The 27,480-nt window shown below is 67.7% G+C and overlaps 11 protein-coding genes and 1 non-coding gene across 12 annotated transcripts; 6 read left to right on the top strand and 6 right to left on the bottom strand.

Moving 5' to 3' along the window:
• The first annotated feature begins 244 nt into the window (after positions 1–244).
• Positions 245–4,289, top strand: FA09DRAFT_330187 (hypothetical protein). The gene is made up of 16 exons (XM_025742502.1): positions 245–990; positions 1,048–1,100; positions 1,161–1,412; positions 1,464–2,066; positions 2,127–2,146; positions 2,202–2,237; positions 2,293–2,440; positions 2,489–2,546; positions 2,606–2,784; positions 2,856–2,946; positions 3,005–3,118; positions 3,174–3,260; positions 3,319–3,716; positions 3,773–3,843; positions 3,896–3,917; positions 3,986–4,289. The coding sequence occupies exons 1-16, from the start codon at positions 433–435 to the stop codon at positions 4,239–4,241; spliced, it is 2,946 nt and encodes a 981-aa protein (XP_025598306.1). The 5' UTR covers positions 245–432; the 3' UTR covers positions 4,242–4,289.
• Positions 4,290–4,694: 405 nt separating this feature from the next.
• Positions 4,695–5,731, top strand: FA09DRAFT_330186 (hypothetical protein). The gene is made up of 3 exons (XM_025742501.1): positions 4,695–5,021; positions 5,384–5,598; positions 5,693–5,731. The coding sequence occupies exons 1-3, from the start codon at positions 4,703–4,705 to the stop codon at positions 5,723–5,725; spliced, it is 567 nt and encodes a 188-aa protein (XP_025598305.1). The 5' UTR covers positions 4,695–4,702; the 3' UTR covers positions 5,726–5,731.
• On the bottom strand, positions 5,570–9,681 carry FA09DRAFT_330184 (hypothetical protein). Its single transcript, XM_025742500.1, has 6 exons — positions 8,407–9,681; positions 7,832–8,327; positions 7,617–7,769; positions 6,106–7,560; positions 5,686–6,042; positions 5,570–5,591 (listed from the first exon to the last, which is right to left on the bottom strand). Exons 1-5 carry the CDS (start codon positions 9,602–9,604, stop codon positions 5,913–5,915), a joined length of 3,432 nt encoding a protein of 1,143 aa, XP_025598304.1. The 5' UTR covers positions 9,605–9,681; the 3' UTR covers positions 5,570–5,591; positions 5,686–5,912.
• A 155-nt stretch (positions 9,682–9,836) lies between these two features.
• On the top strand, positions 9,837–11,274 carry FA09DRAFT_330183 (hypothetical protein). Its single transcript, XM_025742499.1, has 5 exons — positions 9,837–10,078; positions 10,547–10,633; positions 10,727–10,790; positions 10,844–11,108; positions 11,163–11,274. Exons 1-5 carry the CDS (start codon positions 9,871–9,873, stop codon positions 11,265–11,267), a joined length of 729 nt encoding a protein of 242 aa, XP_025598303.1. The 5' UTR covers positions 9,837–9,870; the 3' UTR covers positions 11,268–11,274.
• Positions 11,252–11,921, bottom strand: FA09DRAFT_346146 (hypothetical protein). Its single transcript, XM_025744732.1, has 5 exons — positions 11,806–11,921; positions 11,736–11,754; positions 11,658–11,683; positions 11,560–11,602; positions 11,252–11,495 (listed from the first exon to the last, which is right to left on the bottom strand). Exons 1-5 carry the CDS (start codon positions 11,808–11,810, stop codon positions 11,343–11,345), a joined length of 246 nt encoding a protein of 81 aa, XP_025598302.1. The 5' UTR covers positions 11,811–11,921; the 3' UTR covers positions 11,252–11,342.
• A 580-nt stretch (positions 11,922–12,501) lies between these two features.
• Positions 12,502–13,771, bottom strand: FA09DRAFT_330181 (hypothetical protein). The gene is made up of 3 exons (XM_025742498.1): positions 13,249–13,771; positions 12,823–12,963; positions 12,502–12,771 (listed from the first exon to the last, which is right to left on the bottom strand). The coding sequence occupies exons 1-3, from the start codon at positions 13,630–13,632 to the stop codon at positions 12,526–12,528; spliced, it is 771 nt and encodes a 256-aa protein (XP_025598301.1). The 5' UTR covers positions 13,633–13,771; the 3' UTR covers positions 12,502–12,525.
• Positions 13,772–14,211: 440 nt separating this feature from the next.
• On the top strand, positions 14,212–14,317 carry FA09DRAFT_t30. Its single transcript has one exon. It is a non-coding gene; the product is annotated as a tRNA-Ser (tRNA).
• Positions 14,318–16,745: 2,428 nt separating this feature from the next.
• Positions 16,746–19,967, top strand: FA09DRAFT_334381 (subtilisin-like protein; the record flags this gene model as incomplete). The annotated part of the gene is made up of 2 exons (XM_025743726.1): positions 16,746–16,961; positions 17,016–19,967. The coding sequence occupies 2 exons, from the start codon at positions 16,746–16,748 to the stop codon at positions 19,965–19,967; spliced, it is 3,168 nt and encodes a 1,055-aa protein (XP_025598300.1).
• A 2,278-nt stretch (positions 19,968–22,245) lies between these two features.
• On the top strand, positions 22,246–24,108 carry FA09DRAFT_360815 (hypothetical protein). Its single transcript, XM_025745274.1, has 3 exons — positions 22,246–22,665; positions 22,725–22,928; positions 22,993–24,108. Exons 1-3 carry the CDS (start codon positions 22,408–22,410, stop codon positions 23,683–23,685), a joined length of 1,155 nt encoding a protein of 384 aa, XP_025598299.1. The 5' UTR covers positions 22,246–22,407; the 3' UTR covers positions 23,686–24,108.
• Positions 24,109–24,232: 124 nt separating this feature from the next.
• Positions 24,233–25,126, bottom strand: FA09DRAFT_338984 (hypothetical protein; the record flags this gene model as incomplete). The annotated part of the gene is made up of 8 exons (XM_025744163.1): positions 24,233–24,363; positions 24,425–24,497; positions 24,559–24,602; positions 24,664–24,734; positions 24,793–24,833; positions 24,887–24,908; positions 24,967–24,992; positions 25,049–25,126. 8 exons carry the CDS (start codon positions 25,124–25,126, stop codon positions 24,233–24,235), a joined length of 486 nt encoding a protein of 161 aa, XP_025598298.1.
• A 1,059-nt stretch (positions 25,127–26,185) lies between these two features.
• On the bottom strand, positions 26,186–26,680 carry FA09DRAFT_338983 (hypothetical protein; the record flags this gene model as incomplete). The annotated part of the gene is made up of 4 exons (XM_025744162.1): positions 26,186–26,377; positions 26,442–26,513; positions 26,569–26,619; positions 26,669–26,680. The coding sequence occupies 4 exons, from the start codon at positions 26,678–26,680 to the stop codon at positions 26,186–26,188; spliced, it is 327 nt and encodes a 108-aa protein (XP_025598297.1).
• Positions 26,661–27,282, bottom strand: FA09DRAFT_36341 (hypothetical protein). The gene has a single exon (XM_025745587.1). It carries the CDS (start codon positions 27,215–27,217, stop codon positions 26,768–26,770), a length of 450 nt encoding a protein of 149 aa, XP_025598296.1. The 5' UTR covers positions 27,218–27,282; the 3' UTR covers positions 26,661–26,767.
• Between the last annotated feature and the right edge of the window lie 198 nt (positions 27,283–27,480).

The following is a 27,480-nucleotide window of genomic DNA, read 5'->3' as shown; positions in this document are numbered from 1 at the left end:
AAGTTGTAGGCGACATGCTGCTGTGGCCAGGGCCTGCGGCGTGAGGACGGGTCCGTGTTCTCGGCACCTCTTCCTGGCGCATGACGGCAGCGTGTGAAAAGCTACGCCAGGCGGGCTCGGGCCCTGCAGCCCGTGCCGGGCCGTGGATGGGAAGGAAAAGTCGCCGAGGCGAAGACGCGCGCGGCGCGGCGGTGGAGGCGCAGCGCAGCAGCAGAGGTGCTGCGCGCTTCCAGCATCCGGGCTGCCTCTCGTCCACATCTTCCATCAAGGAAACACAAATCGCTCAAGGGATCCGCCCACAATCCCGGTAGCGCTGTTGCCTCTGTACTCGTCTGTGCAGCGCGAGCAGAGCCGACAACCTGGCCAGGCTGGCTGCAGTGAGGCCTCGAAGCAAGGGAGGTGCGAACGGCTACGGTCACTGGGCGCTCTGCCATGACTGCCGATCCTCCACGAGACGACGCAGACAGCACAGCAGAGGAGACGGACGACTCGCCGCCGTCATGCGTCGCGCGCTGGCTGTACAGCTCCAAGAAGACCTGGGCCGACTTTGACGAGGTCGATCAAGAGCAGCTGGAGGCATGCTGGCGGCGACTTGGCGGCGAGCAGTGGGCGGAGGATGTGCGTGCTCGGCTCGAGCGCGAGGCCGCCGAGCAGAAGCGCCGCGAGCGCAAGGCGCAGGGCCCCAAGACGGAAGCAGCAACACAGCGAGATGAGGGCAGCGCAGATACCAACGCGGCGGAGCAGAGCGGGCCGCCGTCCGGCGTGGACGCAGTCCGCGGGGCACTGGCCGACGTCGCCAAGGCGGGCAGCGGCGCGTGCACCCCTTCTGGAGGAAAGCAAAGCGGCAGTGCAACGCCGAGCCAGGCCGGGCCTAGCAAGAGCGAGGTTGTGCGCACCGTCTTGGATCCCGACGAGCCCGCCGAGCAGCGCCGCGCCAAGGTGCCCGTGCTCGAGGACCGTCTCTTCGATGTCGACCTCGAGACGATGGAGGTTCGTCCACGCACGCGCTGCGCACGGAGCCTGCGCCACTGACAGCTCTCTCCTCAGCTCTATCCGGTCTTCTGGAAGGGTGTGAAGCTGCGCGTGGTCCGCGCGACGTGGTGGGTGCCCCGTGCGAATGTCGCAAAATCTGCTCTGACGGCTTCGGCCCGCTCTCCCAGGTTCTACTCAAGCTCGCGTGACGGTGGCTATGCGCCGATTGCGTGGGATGAGCCGCTTGCGCGCGACCTCGATGCTGCGTATGCTGCCGCGCGTCCTTGGCTGCGCAAAGCCGCGGCCGAGGAGGACAGTAAAGAGATACTCGAAGGAGAGAAGAGCGAGGAGGAGCTCGCAGATAAGCTCTGCGAGCTGCCGTCCATGGATGCTGGCGGCAGCGTTCACTTTGATAGTCCCTGCTCCGGACGCATCCTGACGTGAGTGCATGCCAGCTCACGTGCGTCGAGCCGCTTCTGACGATCACACAGCAAGGATCTCTCGGGTCGCTTTCTTGCGATTCTCGGCGGCTCGAAGGTCGTGCGCGGGTACGAAGAGGCTCAGCGCCTGGCGAAGGCCGGTGGCAGCTTCCGCATGCCCGACTTCTCGCTTCCCTTTGCCTCTGGCACCGATCCGGATGAAGAAGCCCAGAGCTCGGCGTCGGCGGACGAGGAGGAGACGCAGGACGACTCGTCGGCGTCCGACTCGGACTCTGACGATCCGAACAAGCGTCGGGGTGCTCGACGAGCTGGCCGCAAGCAGGGCGCCGCCAAGCGACCCAAGCGCCCCGCCGCTGCAGGCGGCGAAGGCACGGCCACAAAGGAGGAGGACGAGGATCCCGGAATCATCGGGCGCATGTGGCCGCGCAGCGGCTGGCCGCGTCCGGACGTGGCTGTGCTTCGCGCTCTCGGCTGGGGCAAGGACGGCGCTGAGAAAGAGGCAAAGCGGGGCCAGCGTCAGCGCAACACTGAGCAGGCAGCCGAGACGGGTCGCAAGGACACAGACTCGGATGGAGAGGACACTGACGAAGCAGGCCAGCATGTGCCGGACGATCTCAAGGACGAGCCGCCTGCCCTCGTCCTCTGCGTGCACGGGTGAGTGAAGGCGGGACTGGCCGCTTCTTGCTTTGGCTGAGCTTCTCGCACCGGCCCTAGTATCGGGCAAGGCCTCGTGGGTGAGTCGACGAGTGTTGCACCTGCGCCGCAGAGCTGACATCGCGCATGCTGCAGAGGACTTCGACGCCCTTGACTTCGTTTATGACATCGGTGCGCTCGTCTCGCATGATGGTAGAGGACGAAGCTGACTGGCTGTTTTGTGCAGAGCGTCTGCGCAAGCAGTCGAAGAAGACTGCGGGCGACTCTGGGGTGCGCAAGATCTCGCGCGGCCGACGTGCGCAGTTCCTGCCTATCAGCTGGCGTCAAGGGCTCGACTTCACATACTCAGCGCCTGAGAGCGACAATCTGTACAGGTGAGTCCAGTGTGGCACCGCATTGAACGTCGCTAACGGTTCCCTCAGCCTCGAGGACGTGAGCAACAGCGGGGCCATTCCGATGGTGCGCAACGTCATCAGCAAGGTGCGTCTGAGCGCGAGCCAGCCTGCCCAGGCGCTGATGCGGCGCCTCACTCTCGACAGGTCATCCTGGACGTGCCCTACTACCTCTCGCGGCACCGTGACACGATGATCGACGCCGTCAAGGCCGAGCTGAACCGGACATACCGCCTCTGGTGCCAGCGCAACCCAGACTTCGTCAGTCGCGGAGGGCGCGTGTCGCTGATCTGCCATTCGCTCGGCTCGGCGCTGGCTGCAGACATGTGAGCTGCGGAGCCTGTACCAGCTGCGGAGCCTGTACCAGCCCAACCAGTGCTGACAGAGTTGCGGTCAGCCTCTCCATGCAGCCTACTCAGGTATCAGATCTGAATGAGATGAGCGCCAAAGAGCGCGCCTCGAATGAACACCTTGTCTTCAACGTTGAGGTGAGACCGGGCCTCGACTCTCTCGGCGGGCGAAGGGTCTGACCGCCATGCCATGTAGAGCGTGTTCTTCATCGGCTCTCCGAACGGTCTATTCTTCCACCTGCGTGGTGCACAACTGATTGCGCGGCGCAACGCCGGCGATGCAAAGGACGACGATGCCAGTGATGCGCAGGTGTGTGGTGCTCGCCTCTTTGCATGCGTCTGCTGACCCCGCGTGTGCTGCGCAGGCCGGACGCTACGGCTGTCTCGCGGCGAGGAACGTCTACAACTGCTACAACACCACCGATCCAGTCGCCTACCAGCTCAACGCAGCCGTGAGTCCCCAGGCACGACTGGTGGCCGCTTTTTCCTCATCAGATCTCCCTCTCGCAGGTCGACCGCGAGTATGCAACCCTCATGCGTCCGGTCTCAATCCCCGAAGCCACCGAGACGCTGCTACACGCGCTTGCCCTGCCACGTCTGAGCGTCTCGAAGCTCTTCGATGCCGAGCATCCCTTTGCCTCGAGGCAGCAGGCCTCCACGTCCGCAGCCGAGCTGCCGTCCCCCACGGAAGCTCGTGCGGACACCAAGCCGCAGTCGGACAAGACGAAGGAGAGCTCGACGGAGTCAGGCGAGAAAGAGCCCAAGCGCAAGCCCAAGCCCAAGGGAAAGGGAAAGCGGCTCCTCGCCGAGCGAGGCAGCTCCGTCAAGCGTGCACAGCTGCACGGCAAGCTGCGTGCCGCTCCTGAGTACCCAGTTGATGTGCAGAAGCTAGAGCGGGCGGAGCGAAGGTGCGTCGCCAACCCAACGCGGAGGGCGAGCAGCGGATTGACGTCTGCTCTTGCAGGTTCCGGGCGCTGAACCCCCATGGCGCCGTCGACTTCTACTTTGAGTCTAACGGCCTGAACGAGTACATCGGTGCGTCGCATCGCCCATATCTCATGTGCCACACTAACACGCTGCCGTGCAGACATGCTCTCGGCACACATCAGGTGCGTGCCCGGCCCGGACTGCCTGTTGCTATCGCGGCTGCCGCTGACGCAGACTGCCCTGCCCGCAGCTACTGGACGAGCGAGAGCTTCTCGCGCTTCGTGCTCTGCCAGGTGTTCCTCTCGATCAGCCCGTCGGAGGACACGCCGCCGTCACTCGTGCCCGAGCTGGAAATCCCGCCGCCCTCGGCAGAGGAGGAGCAGCGGCGCGCCGAGGAGAGCGAGAATTCGGACGACGAGCAGGACTCGGAGTCGCGCGGACGCCAGGCGGACAGCCACACTAAGGCTGCGGACCGGCAGACCGGGCAGTGGGAGGGCATCATGTAGACTTGCTAGCTGGTGATGGTTGCGAGAATGAGACGCCATGCCCAGGAACGTCGTTGGCTTCGCATGCGCGTGCGGGCGCGGGAGTCTCGCGCCGCTGCTCGCGGCCGTGCGTACGGCGGGCCACTCCACCTCCGCAGAGGCCACCTGTGGCCCTGACCAGGTCTTCCAGCGACGATGAATCTGGATGTGATGCGCTGTTGGGTCAGACAGATATGTCACTGCTAGACTCAGGCTGAGGGCAAATGAGGCTGGCAAGGCCCGCGCGGCCACGCATGCACGCGCGCACCGCGAGGCGGGAGCGATCGTCGCGCGCCGCGGCGCGGCGGAGCGGCGCTCGCTGGCGCTGCCGTCGGCGCCGGCCGGCAAGCTCGTTGCTTCTTGGCCGCGCCGACTTGCTTCTGCACCTCATCCATCCTCCACACCGCGCCCAGTCCGATCGTCTGCCTGCCCGTCTCTCCGACATGGCGCCGCCGATCTCCAACCCCGCCGAGCTGCCCGAGGCGTTCGAGCAGCGCTCCGCCCTCGCCGCCATGATGAGCGGCGCGGCGACGACGGGCGCCGCCGGCGTCCTCATCTCGGCCGTGCAGAACTCGCTGCAGACGCACCGTGCCGGCGCCCTCGGCGTCGTGACGCGCACCGGCGGCACGATTGCCTTCTTCACCGCCCTCGGCGGCGCCTTCTCCTTCGCCGAGTCGATGAGCGCAAACGTGCGCCAGCGCAACGACGCCTGGAACACGGCCATCGGCGGTGCGGCCGCCGGCCTCGTTGTCGGCGCGCGCGGTGAGTGTCGCATCTGGGCTGGACTCGAGAATCGCAGTGCTGTGCGGAGCCTGCCTGGAAAGCAGCGTGCGGTACACGCAGCATTGGCGGCTTCTGATGTTGTCGGCCCTTGAGCATGATCACACACGCGCTGGGTCTAAGGCCGGCCGGGAGCTTCATGGCGCCTTCTATGCAGGGAGCCTGCGATCTTGCAGAGCCGAGCTGGCGTGCAGGAAGAGACGCGTGCTTGGCACCTGGTGCAATGCGTGGAAGATCTGCTCCGTGCCTTGCTTCAAGGCCTGTCAGCCGCAACTGGCACGTCCTCTGTGCCGCTGACGAGCAGATCCGTGTGGAGCGAAAAGCTGATACTCGGCCGTCTGCAGCGCGCTCGATCCCGACCCTCTTCGGCGCCAGTGCCGGTCTCGCACTGCTCCTCGGCGTGTTCGATGAGGCAGGTGCATCGCTCACTGGCTCGAACAAGCGGCCGTCGCTGCTCGATGCAGTTGGGCGCTCGGGTGACGCCGACAGCGACCACGTGCCCGTTGGAAGCCGCGGCTGGCGGGAGGAGCGGGATGAGAGGAGACGGCGTTTCTTCAAGGTGAGTCACGCATCCGCCAGCCTGCCGTGCTCCGAGCGCCAACTGTCGGTCACTGCTGACCCTCGAACGCTCGCTGCGCCCTGTCGCCGAGCAGCAGCCGAAGGAGGACGTCCAGACATCCGAGTAGGAGCGCTGTCGCGAACGTCTGTAGAGCTGCGGCTGGCGTGGGACACGCGCACAACAATGACAAATGTGCGCAAGGCCTCGGCCCGTGTCTGGCATGCTGCGAGCATGCTGCAAGCGCAAGGAGCCCGCTCAACAGCGTGGGCGCATGCGGAGCAGAGCGCGCGTCGCCATCGCGTCACATTGCGGGTTCAGGGATGTACAAATGTGAGCACGTCGTCCTTGAACGCGCCGAGCAGCGCCCGCAGCTCGCGGCGCCGCATCTCCTCGCGGTAGACGATCTCGTCGATGGTGTGCCGGCCGTTGAGGTAAGGCAGCAGCCTGGCGGGGTATGCATGAGCATTGGTGGATCTGCAAGGACGTGCCGTCGGGCGATGCACTCACGAGAACAGACGATTGACGAGCCACGGCTCGTGACCCTCCACCATCGCGGTGATCCACTCGTTCTCCTCACCGCTCGCGCGCGACGGCTCGGCGATGATGCTGGCGACGGGGTCCCACTCCCACTCGTTGATCTCCGAGTCGGCCTCTTCGCGCTCGGCGTCGTCTGCGTCCTGGTCGATGGCTCGCGACGAGCGCGAGTCGTCGGACAGCACAGAGTCGGCAAGCAGGTCGTCGGTGAGATCCACAGAGACTGCCACTGGATGCTCGACGCGCACGTCCTCCTCGCCGTCCTCTCCGACGAGGCTGAGGCGTCGCGGATCGTCCGAGAGGTTCTCCGTGCCCAGCTGGCTGCGCCGCGCTCCGCCGCTTCCGCCACCGCCGCTGCCGCTGCCGAGTAGGCTGTCGCCGCCGCTTCCGCTCCCGAGCGATGGTGCTTCGGCGGAGCCGGGTGCAGCGGCAGTGCGCGGTCGCGAGAGGAGAGTCGCAGCGGCATCGGCGGTGCCGAAGTGTTGCGGCCGGGAGGTCTGCCTCGACTCGACAGGCTGAGAATCCACGTTGTCTTCGACATGGACCTCCTCCGTGTCGCCGAAGCCAGTCACTCTCATGCGCGCGCGGCTCGGGGAGCGTGACAAGCGCCGGCGGCTGGACCCGGCGCCTTGGGCTGCAGCGAAGCCGTTGCCAGCGTGACTACCCGGCGCCGAGCTGTCCAGAACGTCCGGCCCCACATCCTCGCGCAAGCTGGCCGCGCGGCCGCGTGGCGTGCCTGGCCTTGACAGAGAGGATGGTGCAGCGGTGAGGCTTCCTGCGCCGAGCGTCTGTCGCGAGAAGAGCATCGAAGGCGAGCGGGAGCGCAGCACCTTGCGCCGTTCGAAATGCAGCTCGGACGACCGCGACGTCACATTGGTGCCCGTCACACGCGTCGACGGCGAGTGCGCATTGCTTGAGCCGGCGAAGGAAGATGTTCGTGACTTGTCCCTCGTTTCGACCAGTCTGGGCTGTTGAGGCGCTGCCATGATCGTCGCCTCGCGTTCGCGACTGCGACCTCGAGGCACCGTGCCTTCGCTGGCAGTCAGGCCAGGGCCCGCTCCGCGATTCTCCGCTGCGGCGCGAGCATTCGCTGCCTCTCTGACTGCTGCTGCACGTCTTTGGTCTCGCTTGATGCGACGCTGCTCAGCCAGTATGCGACGCTCGCGCCGTGCCGCACGCTCTTCTGCACGTTTGCGCGCAGCGGTCCGCTTCACCGCCTCGGTGGCGATGAGGCGCAAGCGCACATGCATCTGCACCACGACATCGTGTCGCAGCAGCCAGACTAGCGCATCGAGCGCCGTCTGGCGCTCAGCACGGCTGAAGTGTACTGCGAACGGCCGCAGCGAGGCTGAGAGCATGGCAAGAAACACTGGCAGCGACGGAAGCGTGGGAAAGGAGCGGTGCCAGCCATGTGCCAAGAAGCGCAGACTGTGGGCGCAACGTGTGAGTGCGGAGAGCCGTCTTCAAGCGGCGCGGGCACTCACTCTCCAAGATCGAAGAGAGGCGAGACGGCGTAGGTGCTGTGGACGCGGGGCACGTCGACGACGCGCGCCTCGCGGTAGTAGATGAGATGCCGCACCATCGGGTACACGTCGTCGTGCAGGTCCCACCCCAGCAGGTCGGCGAGCTCAGCAAAGCTGCGCGGTGCGGAAAGTCAGCATAGATGCTCCCAAAAGGCGTCTCTCGCGGCCAGACTGACGTGGGAATGCCCGAGAGCGTCGGCTTGAGCAGATTGGTGAAGCGCCGCGCCCAGACCTCGATCCCGCCTTCGCGAGCACCATCACTGTCGTCCTCGTCGTCCTCCGGGTCATCTTCGTCGCTGCTGTGGCTGCTGCTGCCGAGTTGCCGTCGGTCATGGCCGCGCCCGAAGACGAGCAGAGTCTTCCACGGCAAGAGCATCGGACCCGTCGTGCGGGTGGCCTCTTCCCATGGGTCGCTGCTGCCGGCCCAGCGGCCGCCCGCGCCGGGAGCGAGGAGCGGATCGTTGAAGTCGAGGCACGTCTCCACCTCGCGCATGCGGCTCAGGCGTGCGGGATCGCGCAGAATCGGCGGCAGCTGCAGGTGTGCATCGATGTTGTCGTTGACCGAGACGAAGGCGTTGGCGCCTTGTGCGAGAGACGTCTGCAGCGCACGCATCAGGCGCGCGAGAGACGAGGTCCGCAGAGAAGTGGCCAGATAGGACTTAAACGTGTCCCCTGCGATGGAGGAGCACGAGGGTCAGCAGCACGAAGACCGACGATCAATACTAGGCATGCGCAAATGGACAGCACCCACCTCGATCCCGCGCCGTCTCCTTGAGTGCGGCCAATCGCGCGCTTTCACGACTGACGTACGAGTCGCGACGCTCCTCCTCCCACAGTGCCGCAGTGAGCTTGAACGCCACCGCATCGTGGTACAGGCGGCACCAGGCGCTGATGTCCAGCTGCGGCGTGCCCGCCGTCGGGTCGGGTCGGTCGAGGACGAGCACGAGGTGAAAGGCGGACACGCCGCGGCTGTTGCTACTGCTGCTGCTTGCACTGCTGCTACCGCCGGCAGCTAGACCAGCTTGCGCCGCGGCGCTCATCCTGCCCAGACCTGCTGGGGACGAAGCACGCGAAGCGGCAGAGCGCGGAGCGCCGGCGCGACCGCGGGGCCCGGACGGCTCATCGGCGACAGGTCCGTCGCCCTGCGGCGCGGTGTCCCAGCGGCCGTCTGCGCCAACGCACACGGGATGCCCGACGAAGGCAATGTCGTCCACAACTAGCTCGAACTTGCGATGGCAGCCGTCGGGACGCGGCGAGAGGAGCTGCGCCAGGAAGGTCTCTTCGTAGCCCAGATAGCTGTCGTAGGCACGCCGCGCCCGCCGCGTGCGAGATGCCGACGCAGCCGCTCGGTCGGTGGAAGGCGGCACAGCGGTGGGGTCGCGCAGCGGCGCCGGACGCGAGCGCGAGCGGCCGCCTCCCGAGCCAGGCCCGGCCAGCAGAGACGAGGAGCCCAGACGGCTGCGGAACGATGAGGGCGGCGGCACAGGGCCGAGGTCCGACGAGACGCTGGCGTCATCGTCGCCGGCGCCGGTGCCGTCGTCGGTGGCGCTGCGCGCATCCGTGTCGGCGTCGCCGTCATCGGCGTCAAAGTCGACGTCGAGGTCCGAAGCGCCGCTGAAGGCGTCGTCGCTGGCGCTCGTGTCCGTCGCGCTGCCGCCCTGCTCCTCGCGCATAGCGCGGTCGCGCGCCATGTCCCACGCCGACGCGGGCGCAGCGGCGTGCGGCCCAGCGGCGCCGCCAGACGTCGCACGGCTTCTTCCGCCGCGAGCGCCGTTCGCTGCGTTCGACGCTGCATCGCCGCCGCCGCCGCCGCCGCGCCAGTAGGTGACTCGCGAATGGCGCTTGAAGAGCGACGGCGCCGGCGGCCAGCGGAAGACGAGCGTGGCGCCGCGGTACGACTCGACGGTGAGCAGCACGGCGAGCAGCGGCGACGGCGGCGGCGGCGCCATGCTGCGGCGCGCTCGTGGCCGGACGGGCGGAAGGGAGGAAGGAGCTGGCTGAGGAGGGGCGGGTGTGGTGGTGGTCGTGGTGCGTCCAGGTTGCTGGCCTGTGCGGGCGCGCGAAGCACGTCGAGGTGCGGGCTGGGCGGTGGGCGTGGGAGCGCGCGGAAGTCGGGCACGCGGCACGCCGCCTCGACTTTTGCCCACGTCTGGAGCTCGTCCAGCTTGCTTCCTCTCCTCCACCACCGCCCGTGCCCGACGCAGGCGCAGCAGCCATGTTCCACATCTCCGTCCTCTCCGACGTGCTTCAGATCCACCCGGCCTCGTTCGGCCTGCAGCGCGCACAGGCCCTCTCCGCCGCCGTGCATGCTAAGTACTCGAACCGTGTGCTCATCGGCGAGGGCCTCGCCGTCGCCCTCTGGGACTTTCTCGACGTCGAGGAGGGGCGTGTGCGCGGCGGCGAGGGTGGGCTGTGGTTCCGTGGTGAGTAGAGGTGGCGTGAATGGCCGTGGATCGTGCGAGGCGGGGCGGCTGCTCGGGTGAGGGCAGGCAGCATGCAGCTACTCAGAACGCAGGACTAGGCCTGCTGCTCGGCGCGTGCTGTGGGTGACTGCCGCCTCGGGATGCGGACCAGCCCAGGTGTGCAAAGGCAGTACGTATCTCTCGATGGTCTCCGCCACGACTCTGGCTGGATGGTGATTTCGAGGGCGCACATGGCTGCTTGCTTGCCGCGGCCGCTGCCGGTGTTTAGAGCTGCTGCGTTCTTCAGAGCTGCTACGTTGCGACGCGCATGAGCGAGGCCGCCGTACGAGTGACGAAGCATCAGTCTGCCTCAACGAAGCTTGTCGTTGCCACAGGCGCGGCCATGATCGGGGCAGCCGCGACTCCTGCGCAGGCTTCCGACGCCAAGAGCGCCTCACACTATCATGCTGACCTGTCTTCACACGCCAGCCACGTTCCGGCTAGTCGTGTTCCGTCCGTTTGCTGGAGAGGTGCTCGTGGGGAAGATCATGGGCTCGGATGAGATCGGGATACGGGGTGAGTGTGCTGTCAGGGAGAACGGGTGGCCCAGCGCCATCGGCGGCCTTGCGCGAGCGTCGTTTGGCTGCTGACCACCTCTCGCTGCACCAGTGTCACTGGGCTTCTTCGACGACATCTACATTCCCTCGCATCTCATGCCGACACCAAGTGCCTTGTGCGTGCCGCCTGTCCTGCGATGCTCGCTCGCACTGACGCTGTCCCTCGCAGCGACCACGCCGAGCAAGCGTGGTTTTGGCTCTTTGAAGCCTCGCCCGAGGTGGCCGCCGACCCGCTCCTCTCGTCGCCCGACGAGCGCATGTACCTTGATGCGGGCGAGCCCATCCGGCTAACGGTCGAAGACGACATCTTCGAGGAGCCCGAGCCTGGACCAGTGCAGAGCGCGGCGGTGGGCGGACCGGGGCCACCAGGCGCCAATGCGAGCATCGTGACGGAGGGAGACGACACGAAGAAGACGAGCCCATATCGCATCACGGTGAGTTGCACCGCTGTGCATGGAGTGAGAGACGCCGGCTGACGACAGTGACAGGGATCAATAGCGTCGCAGGGCATGGGGCTGGTGTCGTGGTGGCAGGGCACCGAGCCAGTGCAGGGCATGGAGGAGGACGAGTACGCGATGGAGGAGGACGAATGATCATATCCCATTCGCCCGCACCTCGTCCGTCTGCTCTCTTCTCCGCCAAGTGCGATGCCTGCAGCATCCGCATTCCTAGTCCGACTCCGCGGCCTCCTCCTTCTTCGCCTTCTTGGGCGACGGCGTGGCGGACGACGTGACGGTGCGCTTTTTGACGCCCTTGCTCTCCTCGTAGAAGCGCGCCACGCCGGCTTGGCCGCCGCGGCCCGACATGCAGAACTGCTTCACCTGTGCCGCAACAGGAGCGCATCAGGGAGAGCGAGCAGAAGTAGGCGACAGGCACGAGGCGCACCTTGTCGTTGAGACGCCCCTTGGGCTTCCACGGTAGCAGCTCGCTGTCCTCGCCCATCAGCTCGAGTCGACTCTGCACGCCTAGCCGAAGACACTTACGGCGAGGCCTCGAAGATTGCGGCCATCTTGCATTGTCAAGTCAGCGGCTGGCTTGAGCAGTGTCGTCGCACCGCTCACATGGCTCGTCGCTACTTTCCTATCGAGGTGCCTCGTCAGCGTGGCTCTCGACACAGGCCGAGCGACTCACATCATGGCGTAGGCCAGCTTCTCGAATTCCTCATCGCCGAAGTCCTGCGGACGCAGCGTCAGCTCAGTAAGAGTGCGGCAACGCGACGCCAAGCGTCTGGCGTACCTTGTTCGAAGCTGGCAGTGCACCGCCGCTGGCTCCAGCGCGCGCTGCGGGCGAGGAGCCACGCTTGGGGCCACGCAGGTCAGCGCGAGCGACCAGGCGATGAGCAGCGAATGTACCTTGACAGGCGTGCTAGGGTCCTGCTTCGGCGGCATTGTGACGAAGTGAGGCAAGAGTGAGCAGTAGGGTGGTGGAGGTGCGGAGGATCGAGCAGCGCTTGCTTCATCAGAGAAAGTGCGGAAGGAGTGTAGCTCGCTTCTCCACACTGGCTTCGCCCAGCTTGCCCCACAGCCGCACGTCCGGCACTGTGTCGCCCGCTGACCGCAAGCCGAGAGGAGGGCACGCCAGCCCGGCAGGGCCCCAGTGTCGTAGTCTCGAGTCGGCGGCGGCGGCATGCTCATCAAGTGCGCCCGTGCACCGCGAGCCGGGCAGCGGCGGCATCTGCCGGCTCTTGAGAGCTCAGGAGACTGGCCGATTCGCGAGCGATAGCATGAGTACGAGGAGCGGCGAGGTCCTCTGCCATTGTGCCGAATGCAGTCTCGCGACGCTGCAGTCTCACGAGCAAGCATGCCCATCAAGCCATCCCACGATGTGCGCCCCAGCTGTGCATGACGGCGTCTATTCCTCGTCGCTCTCGAGGCCCTCCCGCAGCTTCTGCTCCCGCTCCCGCTCCTCCTTCTCGACCTCTTCCCGCCGCAGCTTCTCCCGCTCCTCGCGCGAGCCGAACTGCGAGAGGTCCAGCTCTTCGCCCTCGGCACCCGCCTCGTCGTCGTGGTCGAGGCTCTTGTCGGAGTGCAGGCCGCCCTTCTGGAACAGCTCCTTGCCGGTCGGCCGCTGTTGCAGCTTGCGGTACTCTTCCCGCTCCTGCGATGCACAATCAGCTGTCTGCTATCCCATGGCACTGGAGAGACGCACCTTTGCCGTCTTGTATTCCCGGCGGATCCGCTCCTCCTCGGCCTTGGCGGCCGCAGCAGCCATCTCCTTTTCGAACGCAACCCGCCAGGCGGCGAAACGCTCGGGTGTCACGGCTGTGCCGCGGAACTTTTCTGCCTCGGCCTGCGCAACTTGAGTCAGCAATGGACATGCAATGAAGACTTCAGGCTGCACAAGAGTGCTCGGTACCCGGTGTGAGAGAGCAGCGCATGCCAGCCGCATGCCATTGATCAAGACCGAGTCTTTGGCCAGCGAGGCAGGGCACCCTTGACTCCAAGCAGACCGAAGCTGAATGCGCTCTGCGACTCGGACGGCCAGGCTCGTTGACCTTCGCAGGGGTGCAGCATGCCGGCACTGCTCTCGGCATCTCCCGGCGTCCAGCCTCTTGGTCACAGCAGCGCAACTCACCTCGATCTCTGCGTCTCTCCGCCTTGCCTCCTCCGCTGCCTTTGCCTCCTTCTCGCGCTGCAGATAGTTCGTGAGGGCGTCCCGCAGATGTGAAGCGAGGGTGAAGACCATCGCCATGCCGAGCGACTCTTCCGCCTGATGGAAAGAGATCAGAGGCTGGCTGGTGGAGGGCGGTCGAACGTGCTGCGCGGCCAGACAGTTGTCTCCATCCGCAGACTGCACTGCTCCGAAGCCGCGCTCATGCCTGAAGCGCCGCTTCGCTTCCCTCACGAGGCTCGCGTCTTCGTAGGGCGCCCTCCCTGTTTCAGAGACAGCGCATGCGTGCTCGATGCTCTCGCCTGCGGGCGCACGCTGCGTCCTCTGACCGCCTGTGATCTTCGCCATGCACTCACCACGCCCTGCAGCTCCCGCTCCATCTCTCTCAGCCCGTCATCGTCGAACTCGCCCTCCAGCAGCTCGACGGCCATCTCGGGCGCCTCGTCGGGGTAGTTGGGCGAGTAGGTGATGAGCAGCGAGAGCACGATGGCTGTTGCGCCGGGCGTCAGCATGGGCGCAGATGAGAGCTGCGTACCTGCGCATGTTACGCACGCTCGCTCTCGGCGCTGTAGGTGCCCTCTTCCGCCTCTACCCGGATGCGCAGCGACTCGTTGTCCGGATCGACGACTGAGAGGAGCGAGTGAGCTCGCTGTGAGACCGGCCGACACCGCAGGCTGGCCACACGCACGCTCGAGCTCGTCGACGTAGATCGACTGCAGCACCTCGAGCTCCTCGACGAGCACGGCGGCGCGCGCCTCGGGATCTGCGCTGGCCATGGCGTGTGGGGGGAGATGAAGGTCGAAGGTGGAGGAGGCAGAGCGTCTGCCTGCGGAGCGTGAAGAAGCATGCGGCGCTCGAGCTGGCATCTCAGCTTGTTTTGCTACACGTTTATGTACGCAACAGTCCAAGCCGCTGACATGAACTAAGGGCAACATGGCCGAGCGGTTAAGGCGTTTGCCTCGAATTAACTTCGAACCAGATCTACTGGTAGCAAATGGGATTTCCCGCGCAGTTTCGAATACTGCTGTTGTCGAATTCTTTTTGCACTTTGCGGGTCTGGCCCTGCGCATGCGCTTCTTTTTGCCCCGCACACCCTCGGAGCTGCTCTTATTGCAGCCTCGCCTAAGCTGTGATGCTGTGTGCTGATCGTCTCCGAGACTGGATGCGGCGATCACGTCTTGCGGCGCCCACAGGAAGGCACTGAGCGCCGTTGCGATGGCGCCGACGCGTCTCCCTCTGGGCCGCATCGCGTGGGGCCGTCGCAGCAGGCTCGCATTCCTCATCGCGCCACAGCGTGACGTGCGACAGGCAGGCTTGCCTTCTTTTCCCTCCATAATCAGGAGCCTTGATGCTTCTCTCGCGTGACATGTCCTGCTTGCCTCGCAGAGGGAAAGACGGACACGGGCGCCGCGGTCTGTCGCCCGGGCGCGAGGGAAGCTTGCCGCGCGCGCATGAACGCTGAGACGCACATCTGGCTTCCTTCGCGAGCCGAGCAGGACGCCGGGCCCTGCGACATCCAACAGCGAGGTGCGAGAGTCAGCGAGGTCGTGCGCGAGACAAAGCAACACTCAGTGCAGGCGGAGCTGCAACCCTTCTGTTCCTCTCTGCTGCGAGGGGCGACGGCGCAACACGCTCGGGCGCGCACTGCGCAGGATAGCCGCTCGGATTGCGGAGCTGAGAGGACGGTGCCGATTGGCCAGCTGAGAAGACACGAGCCGGCGGGAAGGCGGGCCGGCTGCCGGAGCGGCGGAGCTGCTGGGATGAGGGCGAAGGACCAGCGAGAGGTAAGTGTGGGGTAGCGGCACCCTCGCCTGCAGGCCATGCATCGTTGGCGGCCCTTTCTCGCCGTCCGCTCCGCGGGAAGTGTCGTTGGCACACGAGCAGCAAAGCCGAGCAGCGGGAGCATGAATGCGCAAGGGTGCGGCCTGCAGAGGTGTGCCACACACTTTCTTCTAGCGTCGTTGCGGAGTGGGAGCGCCGCACGGCATGCGACGGGCGTGGCGGGCGTGCCTCCGGTGCGAGAGGGAGATATCATGGGCTGCACGAGGAGTAGGAGCGCTGCGCGCCTGGCGCTGCCCATGAGGAATGCACCCCCAGGGGCAGCGGAGCAGTCACCGGCCGAGGAGCATCTCGCATTCGCGAGCACGCGGCGAGCACGCGAGCGCGTCAGCCACCGCGACGCGCGCATCTCGCGCGCTCTTCGGCGCCGAGGCCGAGCGGCGCATCCTGCGACCTGCACCCTGCCGCACGTCCCGCGTTAGCGTGCGCTTGCTAGCGCGCGGAGATGGGAAGAGCGAGCGAGAGGCGGCGACGACGAGCACGCCGCATCACCTCCTCTCTCTCGGTCTGGAGGCGCTGCGTGTTCGATGGTGGGCGCTTCGCGGCTCGCTGGGCGGGCTGCGCATCAGAGCTGCCGGCTGATGAGCACCGCTGACGCAAGTCATCAAGCAAGCTCGTCTCGTGATGTGATGCGTGGTGGTCATCGGTGGTCAGGCGCCTCCTTGGAGGGCCGAGACGGCTATCGCTCACGCTTTGGCACGCAATGCCCGAGGGCGCAGTCTGACAAAGGAGGTGGCGCGAGAGCGAGTGAGCGGCGGCGAGGCGAGCTGCGATAGCGATGCAGATGGGCCGTCATGGGAGGAGGCGCGCCTGCTGCTGCGGCGGATGGCCGAGGCAGCGGCGCGTGGTCGCCTTCGCGTGTCTGCAGAGCGCGTTCTAGCGCCGCTCTTCCCTCCGCTCTCCTCGCACCCACGGACTTGCCCCGTCGCTGCTCGTACGCCCGCGCGGCGTGCAGCATCCGCACATTCGCATGCTCCGGCCCGCCTGCCGCGGCTGGTGCGGCATTTGATGCAATCATGCGCAGCCTTCGCAAGTGCCAGACAGGCGCCGGCCGCCGGCAGCGAGGGCGCAGAGGGGCAAGTCCGTGCGCGCGCCGCCAAGAGTGCCGCCACGGCGCAGCGGCAGCGGCGCGGCGCGGCGGCGCAGAGAGACTCTCGCGCCCGCTCCGCTGCGCCTGCGCCTGCACCCCCTCTCGCATGGCACCTCGCTGCCCGCGGCGGCCGAACAGCGCAGCCTACGCAAGCGTCGCCAGCCAGGCACTCGACTAGTGCCCACCTGCTGTCGCTGGCTGCGTTATCGGGCGCAGCGCGGCGATGCTGCGGCGGCTGGGACGCGCGTTGGGCGCCTGCGCCGCGTAGATGCTGCGCAGCGGCTGCCGTGCAGCGACGCCGCACGGCGCCTCATCTCTGCCCAGGGGGCACGACCGGCCACGCCGCCCTCGACGCCTATATAGAGCACGCCTCGCTCGTCGTCGCAGCCCCGATTCCTCAGACGCTCGCTCTCCTTCCTCTCCCCCGCAGCCGTATCCCACCGCCCTCAAGGCGCCCGCCAAGTGTGTTCCCCATCAGCCGCAGCGCTGCCTCGCTGTCGACTCTCCTTCAGACCCACACAGCTCCACCACCATGAAGTTCTCGCTGCCGCTCCTCGCGCTGCTGGCCGCGGCGTCGCCCGCCGTGTCGGCGCGCGGCCTCGTCTCCAATCCCGACCTCGCCGGTCCCGAGGCATACAGCCCGCTGGGCCCCGTCGCGGCTTCCACCGACAACCAGCGCTCGTCCGGCGCCGTGCCGGAGGCCATCGCGGCGGCCGCCGACGACAGCTTCGTCACGGGCGGCTACCTGGTGCGTCGTGCTCGCTGTCCTGCGCTGTCTCGCACTGACACCTCTCTCCTGCAGGTCGAGTTTGAGTCGAACGACAACGTCAAGTCGGCCACCTTCGGCAAGCGCGACGTCTCGCCGCACGCCGCCTTCCGCGAGCTGCTGCGCCGGGCGCCGCGCGGCGGCATCAAGTACGACCACCGCCGCGACTTCACCGACCCGCGCATCTTCGTCGGCATGAGCCTGCGCCTCGACAACCCCGACGACGTGGCGGCGCTGCAGAGCGCGCAGGGCGTGCGTGCCGTGTACCCGCTGCGCCGCTACCGCCCGGCCGCCTTCGAGGCGAGCACGGCAGCCGACTCGTTCGTCAGCGCCAGCACCGGCGGCACCAGCCCGACGCGCAACGACACGTTTGCGCCGCACGTCATGACGGGCGTCGACAAGCTGCACGCGCTCGGCCTCTTCGGCAAGGGCATCACCGTCGGCGTGCTCGACACGGGCATCGACTACACGCACCCGGCGCTCAACGGCGGCCGCGCCGCCGGCACGCGCTGCTTCGGCGACGCCGAGTGCCAGATCGTCGGCGGCTACGACCTCGTGGGCGACGCATACACGGGCGCCGACGACTCGGTGCCCGTGCCGGACAGCGACCCCTTCGCCGACTGCGAGGGCAGCGGCCACGGCACGCACGTCATGGGCACCATCATCGCCAACGACAAGACGCTCGGCTTCACCGGCGTCGTGCCCGAGGCCAAGGGCAAGATGTTCCGCGTCTTTGGCTGCGGCGAGCGCACCTCGACGACTGACGACGTGCTCATTGCCGGCATGAGCCGCGCCTTCACCGACGGTGTCGACATCATCAGCATCTCAATTGGCGGTCCGCAGGGCTGGGCCCAAGCGCCCACGTCGCTCGTCGCCTCGCGCATCTCGAGCTACGGCGTGCCCGTCGTCATCTCGGCCGGCAACTCGGGCTCGAGCGGCGCCTTCTTCGGCTCGTCGCCCGGCACGACGTCGGCCGGCATCAACGTTGCCGCCGTGCAGAACACGGAGCTGACGGGCTACGAGGCCAAGGTCAACAACGTGCCCGGCTTCACGCAGCTCACCGTGCTCACGAGCCAGCCGTTCAAGCTCGACAACCCGACGCTGCCGCTCTACGCGCTCACCACGACGCCCGTCGCCAACGACGGCTGCTCGCCGCTGCCCGACAGCACGCCGGACCTGAGCGACAAGGTCGTCCTCGTCTTCCGCGGCACCTGCACCTTCGTCACCAAGTTCCAGAACATCGCCGCCAAGGGCGGCAAGGTCGTGCTCGTCGGCAACACGCCGCCTCCGGCGGCCATCACGTACGTCAGCGCCATCAAGGGCCAGCAGGCGGCGACGCTGCTGCGCGACGACGCCATCAAGCTGCAGCAGGCCTTTGCCGCCGGCCAGAACCCGACGATCACCTTCGAGGCCGGCGCCGCGCTCACGGTGCCCAACACCGTCGACGGCGGCCTGCTGAGCTCCTTCACCAACTTCGGCCCGTCCAACGAGCTCGACTACGCGCCGCACGTCGCTGCGCCCGGCGGCAACATCCTCTCGACGTGGCCGCGCGCGCTCGGCAGCTACTCGATCATCAGCGGCACCAGCATGGCCGCGCCGTTCATCTCGGGCTCCGTCGCGCAGATCATGGCCAACGCCGGCAAGGGCAAGCTCTCGACGGCGCAGCTGCGCTCGCGCCTGCAGGCCTCGTCGTCGAAGATCCCCGAGTCCAAGGCCTCGGGCGCGCCCACGGCCTCTGTCGGCCGCACGGGCTCGGGCCTCATCAACACGTACAACGCCGTGTTCGGCACGACGACGGTGACGCCCGGCCAGCTGGCGCTCAACGACACGGCCAACTTCCAGGGCGCGCAGACGATTACAATCCGCAACACGGGCAAGGAGCTGAACAAGTACACGCTCGTGCACGAGCCTGCCGGCACGGCCATCACGGCCAACAACAGCGTCGCCGGCTACACCTACTTCAACATCTTCCCCGTGCCGCTCGGCGGCGACGCGGCCACGGCCACGTTCCTGCCGCCGACGCTCGTGCTGGCGCCCGGCCAGTCGGGCAAGGTGCTCGTCACCTTCACGGCGCCGGCGACGAACCAGGACACGCTGCCGCTCTACTCGGGCGCCGTCATTGCGCGCGGCGAGAAGGACGGCAGCACCGTGACGGTGCCGTACATGGGCCTGGCGGCCAGCGTCGCCGCGCGCCCCGTGCTCGACTCGTCGTCGTACTTTGAGGACTACCCGCTGCCGGCGCTGCTCTCGAACCAGAACAAGACGTTCACGGCCGCCGACAAGCTCGAGTTCGACCTCTCGGCGCCCGGCGCGCAGCCGTTCGTGTGGCTGCGCTACACGTACGGCTCGCCGCTGCTCGACATCTCCCTCGTGGCCGAGAACAGCACGTTCCAGCCGACGATCACGCACAGCGCCAGCGCCCGCCGCAGCCTGCTCGACCCCGTCGACCGCCTCGTGCGCCGCCGCAGCCGCCACGAGCGTGCGCTGCACGCCGCACGCGCCGCCGCCGCTGCCGAGGTCAAGGCCGGTCCGGCGGCACCTGCTCCGCCCAAGGACGGCCCGTCCAAGGGCGCACCCGGCAAGGGTCCGACACCGCCGTCCAACGGCCCCGGCAAGGGCCCGACGCCGCCGAGCAACGGCCCCGGCAAGCCTCCGGCGCCGCCGTCGAACAGCACGACGCCCGCGCAGCCGCCGCAGCAGCAGCAGGGCCCGCTGTTCACCGACGCCGCAACGCTCGGCCGCTTCGTCTCGGAGCGCTGGACGTCGCGCACGACGGAGGACGCCTCGCTGCCCGAGGTCAACTACCGCATCAGCGACCGCTACTACGATGCCAAGACGGGCGCGACGCAGACCGTCCCTGAGGGCACGTACCGCATCCTCATCCGCGCCCAGCGCGCGCTCACCGACGCCAAGCTGGCGAAGAACTACGACAGCTTCCTCTCGCAGCCCTTCACGTACCGCAAGGGCGCCACGGGCCAGGCGGCGTAGGCGTAGATCGCCTGCGCTTCCATCCATGTTCCGCATCTCTTGCCGTGTCATTCGTTCGTTCTCTCCATCTCTTGCTCCGTCTGCATCCCCACCTCCACGCCTCTCACAGAGCAAGTAGTGTGTGCTCTGCGCCACAGCTGGCGCATCGAGCCGCACGCGCGCCCCTGCATGTATCTCTCCGCCGCAGCCGTCGGAAGACGCAGGAATCTGTTATTTGCAGCATGTGCACCAGCGTGTCGGAACGTGTGTGAAATGTCGCCGACGTCGGCCGTGCAGCGGAACGAGGGGTGTGCGATGCACAGCAGGCTCGCCACGCCGTCATGGGCGCCACACTCCGCCCGATGGCAGCGCAGCCACGCAGAGAAGGCGCCTGCAGCAGCTGCGATCGCGGCGCGGGCGCGGGCCGAAGAGAGGCGTCGTGCGGCGCGCGCCGCATGATCGCCGCGCTGCGGAGCGTGCGCCTGCAGCTCGGCGCCGCCTCGTGACGCCAGCTCTGATCCTCGCTGCCTGATCGAGGCAGCCTCCTGGCGGCTGGGAGCAGGCGCGTCGGAGCGCCTTGGCAGCGTCCAAGGCCCGCTTGACAGGCCGGCGTCTGCACGCGGTGTCTCCTGCGAGCCCAGCCCTCCCCACACCCTGGGCCCCAGCTGCAGCTGCACAGGCGACCCGAGGCTGCGCTAGCAAGCTGCGTCGCCGACCATCGCGTCCTGATGCGGGGAAGGCGCCGCCCAGGGCGTTGCAAATATCCTTGCTGCGGCAACGTGCAGCCAGCAGTGCTCGCAGCGCAAGCCGCGGCGGCGCACCCTCGATGGCGAGCCGCACATCGAGATCTCCGGACGATGCGTGCGGTGCCGGCGGGAGGGCGCGCGCAGCAGAGCAAGAAGCGGTGCCGCCGCGCCTTCGCTGCTTCAGCCGCGCCGCCGCTGGTCGGCCCGAAGCGCCGCGATCTGCCCGCCCTCTGCCACACGCCATAGGCGCGCGAGCGGGCGCCTCTTGCGCGCTCTGCGCCTCACGTCTCAGCCGAAGATGAGCCGGGCAGTGCGACGCTTCTATTCATCCTGCTGCAATCGGCAGATGCAGGAGCTCTGCAACGGCCATGTCGCAGCGGGTGCGCCCCCAGCAAGCAGCCGCGGCCTCTCTTGCGCCCCGATGTTCAGGCGAGGAGGGCGGACTTGGAGGAGGTGGTGGAGCGCGGCCAACTCGCACGCAGCGGCCTCCATACCTCGGCGCCGCGCATGCCAGCTGCTGACGCCAGCGGCGCTGCACCCTGCGTCTGTGATTGCTGGCAGAGCAGCGGGACTCGAAGGCTGTCCAGGGCTCACCAGCAAGCCGGCGACGGCGACGAGGGCCTGGTGCTGGGGCCCATGCAGCGGCACGCGCGCGGGTCGCCGGCCGCTCGCCGCTCATACGACGCTGCTCCCACGCGCCCGCGCTGCAGGCGCCGTGCCCGCATGCGCCTCCAGCGGAAAAAGGGCGAGGCCGAGCTGCGAGCTCGCCGTTGCATCTGCCAGACGCCGTGCCAGGCACGCTTTTAGCCTGACGCTGCGGGCCTGCGGAGGCTCAAGCAGCGGCAGGCACAACGGCGGCGGCCCAGCAAGGAATCTGGGAGCGGTCGTCTCGCAGGCGTGGGGAGAGGCGCGAGGCGCGAGCATCTCTCCTGCCGCGGTGCGACCGTGGCGTCACCAGCGGGCGAACAGCGCGCTCAAGAGCCGCCATCGCTCTCTCCGCGAGGCGCGCTTTCCTGCGCACTGCACATGCCGCTGCTGTCAGAGGCTTGGAGGCCGTGCTTGTGCGGTGCGGGCGATGGCGGCTGCGGATCAGATGGGGGCACGAGAGGACCATCGCGGTGCCGCTGCTTGCTGCCAGCCTCTGTGACGCTGCGGCGGCCGCTGTGCCGTGCGGCGTCGCGCCCGAGCCCGAGGCCGAGCTTGCGCCGCGGTGCGGGCGTCGGCGGCGGCGCCGCATCTTGCGCTGCGGCGCTGCCCGCCCCTGCAGGCCATCAGCGCCGCCCTGCCGCCAAACTCTGGCTGCCCTCTCGGGCTCTCGCCTTGCTGTTGCGCTTGCCTGATGTTGGCTCGCCGCAGCGTGGAGTGTACCGAGCAGCTGATGTGTGCGGCACGGCGCGGGCGCCCTGCGGCGGCTGCAGGAGCGCCTGTCACCGCTGGCAGGCGTGCGAGTTTAACGACGTCGCGCCTGCGAGATGCATGCGCTGCGCTGCACCGCCGCGTGCCGCCGCCGCGCCGCCGCCGCTGCGCTTGCATCGTGCTTCCAGACTCCGCCCCTCGTGCTCATCGTGCTGCCGCTGCGCCCGGCAGCCCCCATAAGGCGGCGCCGTCTCCGCTGCTCTGCCTGCCACTCCCACCAGCATCGCATCCTCCTTACTCCTCTCACTCCGCACCCTCCGCGCTCGCCGCTCGTCTCGCCGCTGACCTCGACGCCCAGCATGGACGCGCACGCCAGCTCCTCCACCTCGTCGGCGGGCGCCGCGCTCGCGCCGCCGGCGCCGGGCAGCGCCAGCAGCAGCCGCAGCAACAGCGCGCAGGGCAGCAGCTACGTGCTGCGCCGGGCGCCCTCGCCGCGCCTCGCCAGCGGCAGCACCAGCCCGGCGGCGAGCGAGAGCGAGCGCGCCGAGATGCAGCGCCGGCGCGCCAGCAACGAGAAGAAGGAGCGCGCCATCGACCGTCTGAAGGAGTGCGACGAGGTGAGTGCCTGGCGAAGCCGCTTCTCTGCCGTCGCTTGGGCTCACACCTGGCACCGCAGCACCTCGCCTCGCTCCTCTCGCAGGCTGCCGGCTCGCTCTCCACGCTCGTCTCCGTCGCGTCCGACATCGACCGGCGCACCGCCCAGACGACGCAGCAGCTCGGCGACGACGGCGCAGAGGACGACATCCTCTCCGTCGGCACGGGCGCCGAGCGGGTCCGTGCCTTCGAGGCAAAGGCCACGGAGTGGTTCGCGACGTTGAACGTGAGTGTTCGCTGCTGCGTCTCGCTGTTGTCAGGCCGCTCATGCGTGCTCTTGGCGCCTACAGGACGTGCAGTCCTCTCTGCGCACCGCCGTCGCCACGCTGCGCGCCGACTCTCGCAGTGCCCTCTCCGCCGCTGCGCCGCTCAACTCCTACGTCGCCCGCGTGGAGGCCGGCTCGGCCACGCGTGGTCACGACGTCGGGCTGCGCGACGCCTTTGGCGCCCGCGCCTCTACGTCGGCATCGGGCGATGCCGAGCTCTCGCTGGGCGCCCTGCGCCTGCAGCACCGCTCCTGGACAGAGCTCAACGGCGCCCTGGCGCAGCTCGCCGAGGACATGCCGCCGGGCACGGGCATGACGCGTGACGCTGCCGCCCAGGCTGCCGGCACGACCCGGCCGCCGCTGCACTCGTTCGACAGCTCCACCAGCATCGCCACGGTGCGGCCACTGGCCTCGTCCATCAGCTCGGCGCACGACCTGGCCGAGGGCGGCGCCAAGCTGCTGAGCCGCAAGCAGAACGAGGACGCCCGCCTGATCGGTGCCCTCTTCGGCTTCGGCCTGCCGCCGCGCGACAACAGCAGCAGCACGCGTGCGCCGCGACGCTCGAGCCACGGCGACCGTCGTCGCTCCTCGCCGCGCGCCTCATCGCAGCCGCTAGCACCCGCCGCTGCCGCTGCCGTCGCTGCCGAGACCACGCCGCCGGCTGCCGGTGCGCCCTCGTCGCCGCTCGTCGAGGCCGAGCAGACGACGGCTGCCTGACAGGACGCGCAGCGGCGCCTTTGCTGCGTCGGCTCCCTGCGTTCCTCTGCGCCTCCACGCGCCCACTCGCGCCATCATGCTCGGCGACGTCTCGCCTCTCGACGTCAGTGCCTTGCACCCTCCATACTCGGACCCACCACCCGAAGCCCACAGCGAGCCACTCCTCGCGTCCATCTGCGGCTTCTCCGCACCTCAGCCCAGCCCATCGCGCCCGACCAAGCGCACCTCAGCATCCTTCCACATGCACCCTACACACCACACAGCGGCGTCTCTTCTGCCCACTGCATTCGCTCAGCATCCCACACATGCGCTCTTCGCGCTCGTTTCTTCCTCCTCTCGCACTCTGATGCGCACCTCATCTGTCACACCCGTCCCGTCTCATCCAAGCTCGCGGTCATTAATGCATTTTTCTCGTCGTATCCGAATGAGGTGGTGGTGCTGGTCTTGATGTGATGTGGTGCGCGCGCAGAAGGGCAGCGGCAGTGATGGGTCTAGATGAGTGATGAGGCGGTGGTATGTGAGTCGGACAGTGCTGGTGCTGTGACGCTCAGGCCTCGACGTCGTCGTCGAGCTGCTCCGGCAGGCGGCGGCGCTGGTCCTTCTTGGCGACGCGCACGCGGATGACGTCCGTGTAGCCGACGGCGTTGCTGCTGAGGCTCTTGACGACGATGCTGTACTCTGCGCCGGAAAGTGCTCTCTCAGCAGGTGCATCTCTCAAAGCAGCGACACAGGCACTCACCGCCTGGCCGCACGTCGGCGGGCACCTTTCCGTCCCAGCGGCCGCAGCGCTTGCCCGTGCCGGCGTTGTTGCACTGCAGCGGCAAGCATCAGCACTGTCCTGACTGCAGCGACGGGAGTCTGCGTGCCACGCACCGTGGCCTTGCCGTGCACGGCGCCGATGTTGGACGCGAGCGTGTCTGAGCGTCGCGAGAGGTAAGGCATTTGCCGACAAGTGCAGTGTGGTGCTGCTGCACTCACACGTTGGCAGACTCTGGTCCGACTCGGGCGCGAGCTGAATGTCGAGCTTGCCGCGCGGCGCATTGATCCAGCTGTGATCGCAGTGGTGTCAGCGTGCGAGCGCAGCCGTAGCAGAGCATCAGAACGCACTTGACGAACACGTCCTGTCCCTGGCGCCAGTTGACACGGCACTGCACGGGGCAGTGAGCACAGCGCGGGCATGGTGAGCTTCGGGCAGGCGCACCTGGTACGAGTTGCAGTGCGGGCTGCCGAGTAGATGTCGTCAGCAGCAGCGCCAAGTGCGCAGGGCGATTGCTCACTCACTCCGAGACGTAGAGCGTCTTGCCATTCTAGAAGACCGCCTGCATTAGCACTGGCGAGGCAGTGCAGGTCACGCGCGACGCACGGGGTTGTCATTGGACGCCTGTGCGAAGACGCTGGCAGCCAGCACGGCGACGAAGAGAAGAGCACGAAGGAGCGACATGGTGCAAGGAGTGTGGTGGTGCTTGAGCGAGAGAGCGAGAGCGAGAGCGAGAGGTGGAAGAGAAGCGAGAGATGGGCGAGAGGTGAGAGGACAAGAAGGCCGCTGACTCTTGACTGCGAGATCAAGTGCGGAGCAGGAGGCCTTTTCTGAGGCCTTTGTTGCCAGATCTGGCCCACAGACGGGTGCTGCCCCTGTCGCTCGAGCAAAGCCTGCCGAGCGGCCTCTTTGCGGACCTCGGGGCTGCGGCGCCACTCCTGAGCGAGCTGCGGCTGTGTGGCGTCGGCGCCCCGGCGGCTTGAGCGCGCGCCGGCGGCGGCGGGTGCGAGATGAGGTGCGCCTTCCTTCGACGACAGCGACCCGACATCACGCTCTGCGGTGCATAAGCGCCGTGTGTGATGTCAGTACGGCCATGCATGGTTGCGGGTGCGGCGTGTGCCGTGCTCATGGGGCCAGAAGGACGCTGGCGCTTGAGGAGGAGCAGAGCAACACGACACCAACACGCGCGGCTCGGCGCTGCTGCCGAGGCGCGCTGCATGCCGCCGGCAGCGCCTCTGCCGCGCCGAGGCGCGTGCCGCCGGCTCGCCTCGCCTCGCCTCGCACTGGCAGCAGCATCAGCAGCGCCCATCCGACTGGCAAGGGTCTGCCACGCTCGGCCTCTTGGAGAATCGCGATGCAGTGTAGCTCGCGGCGGCTCAGCCACAAGCGGAGCGGCCGCTGCCGGCTGTGAGCGCTGCTATTGTCCGCAGCGGCCGGCGGCTGGTGGGCACGCGGGCGCCGCTCACCAACGACTGCCATCTCTGCGACTCTATGCACGCTCGCCTCAAGACGTGCTCCACCACCCAGCGGAGCGGACGCTGAGCGCTCAAGAGAGAGAGAGGCGCTCCGCTGTCACTTGAACACCGCAAGGCTGGAGCAAGAACGAGATTGGAGGTTGCGATGCTGGGTGTGTGAGGCACGACAGACGGACGCACGTCGAGTCCGCAGCAAGCACCTTGCGCAGCTCTCACACAGTCGGCAGAACGAGCTCATCTCTCATTGTCGCTTCAGCCAACATCCACGTCACTCGTGCTTGGCCTTCTTGGGGCTCGGTGTGGCCGAGTTCTTCTCGGGCGCCGCAGCGGCCTTCTTGTCGGCCTCGAAGCGGCGGCCCGCCTCTGCGCCGGCGCGGGCGCTGCCCAGGAGCGTGCCAATGTGGCGGTGGATGCGGCCCTTGGCTCTGAACTGCACAAGCGAGGGCGCGTGATCGTACAGCTGGGCACAGAGTGGTGGTGAGTACCCGCAGTGTCGGCGAGGCCAACGGCGGCAGCGCGCTCACTTCGTTGGCGTGCGCAGTGATCACCTTGCGGATGGCGTAGTTCAGCTCCACCGCGGCGTCGTCGTCGAATGCCTGGACAGCAAGCGTCAGACGCAGCAGGCCGCAGCCACATGGCGAGCGCACGCACGGCACTCTTGGCAGCGACGTCGTGCGCCTCCTCGCTCGCTTCGCGTTTCTTCTGCGCTAGGAGTCAGTCGTGCTCGCGAGGAGGCGGACGAGAAGCAAACCATGGCTGGCATGAGTTGTTGAGAGATGGTAGGGCTCGGCGACAGATGGTAGCGCAGAGAGAAGCGAGAGAGCTGAGGAGAGCGACGAGGACACATTCATCACCCGCGCACAGATGAGGGCGGCGGCACGGCGGTGCCCCGGCTGCGATGCCCGAGCCCCATCACGAGCGCGCTAGGCGAACGCGGAAGTGGGCTGGTACGGCTTACTGTGGGCTCGGACCCAGTCGCACCCCCGACTGCCCATCCTCTGCGGCCCGGCACACGAAAGCAGTGCGAAGGCATGACATTGACACGCCGCCGCGCGAGGACCTGCCGCAGACACGTCGCAGCTGCAAGCGAGACGAGGCGTGTCAGCGCTTGTACGACGTGCACGGCATTGCACGCGCAGCAGCAGCGAGCGAGAGAAAGACGGCTCAGATATGCAGAGTGAGGAGCATCGACGGCCGTGCCGACGCGGGTGCGAGTGTGGTCGCGGGTGCGCCATAGCGGCAGGCCGCCTGACAATAAGAGGTGCCAGTTTAAAGGCGCGTAATGTGCGCCGCTCTTCATCGCCGCGTGCTCGCGCTGCTGCTGCGTGCGGTGCGGGAGGGGACTCACTTCGCGCCTCGAGGGTGTGGTGGACGAGGCTGAAGGCTGCCAAGCGCGAAGGGGTGTTGGGCGGCGCGCGCCAGATTTCGCAGCCGGCCGAGAGGAAGCGGCGCGGTGCTGCGGGTGTGCAGCGCTGCTGCCCTGCCGCCGTGCCGCTCCTGCCAGACGCCGCGCCAACGCAAAAGAGTCGCTCACGCGGCGCACCGTGGCTGCAGCTGCTGCCT

Source organism: Tilletiopsis washingtonensis (genome assembly GCF_003144115.1).
Source record: "Tilletiopsis washingtonensis strain MCA 4186 unplaced genomic scaffold FA09scaffold_11, whole genome shotgun sequence".
Classification (NCBI taxonomy): Eukaryota; Fungi; Basidiomycota; class Exobasidiomycetes; order Entylomatales; genus Tilletiopsis; species Tilletiopsis washingtonensis.
The sequence above is the reverse complement of the archived record's forward strand: the minus strand, read 5'-3'. Positions and strand labels throughout refer to the sequence as shown.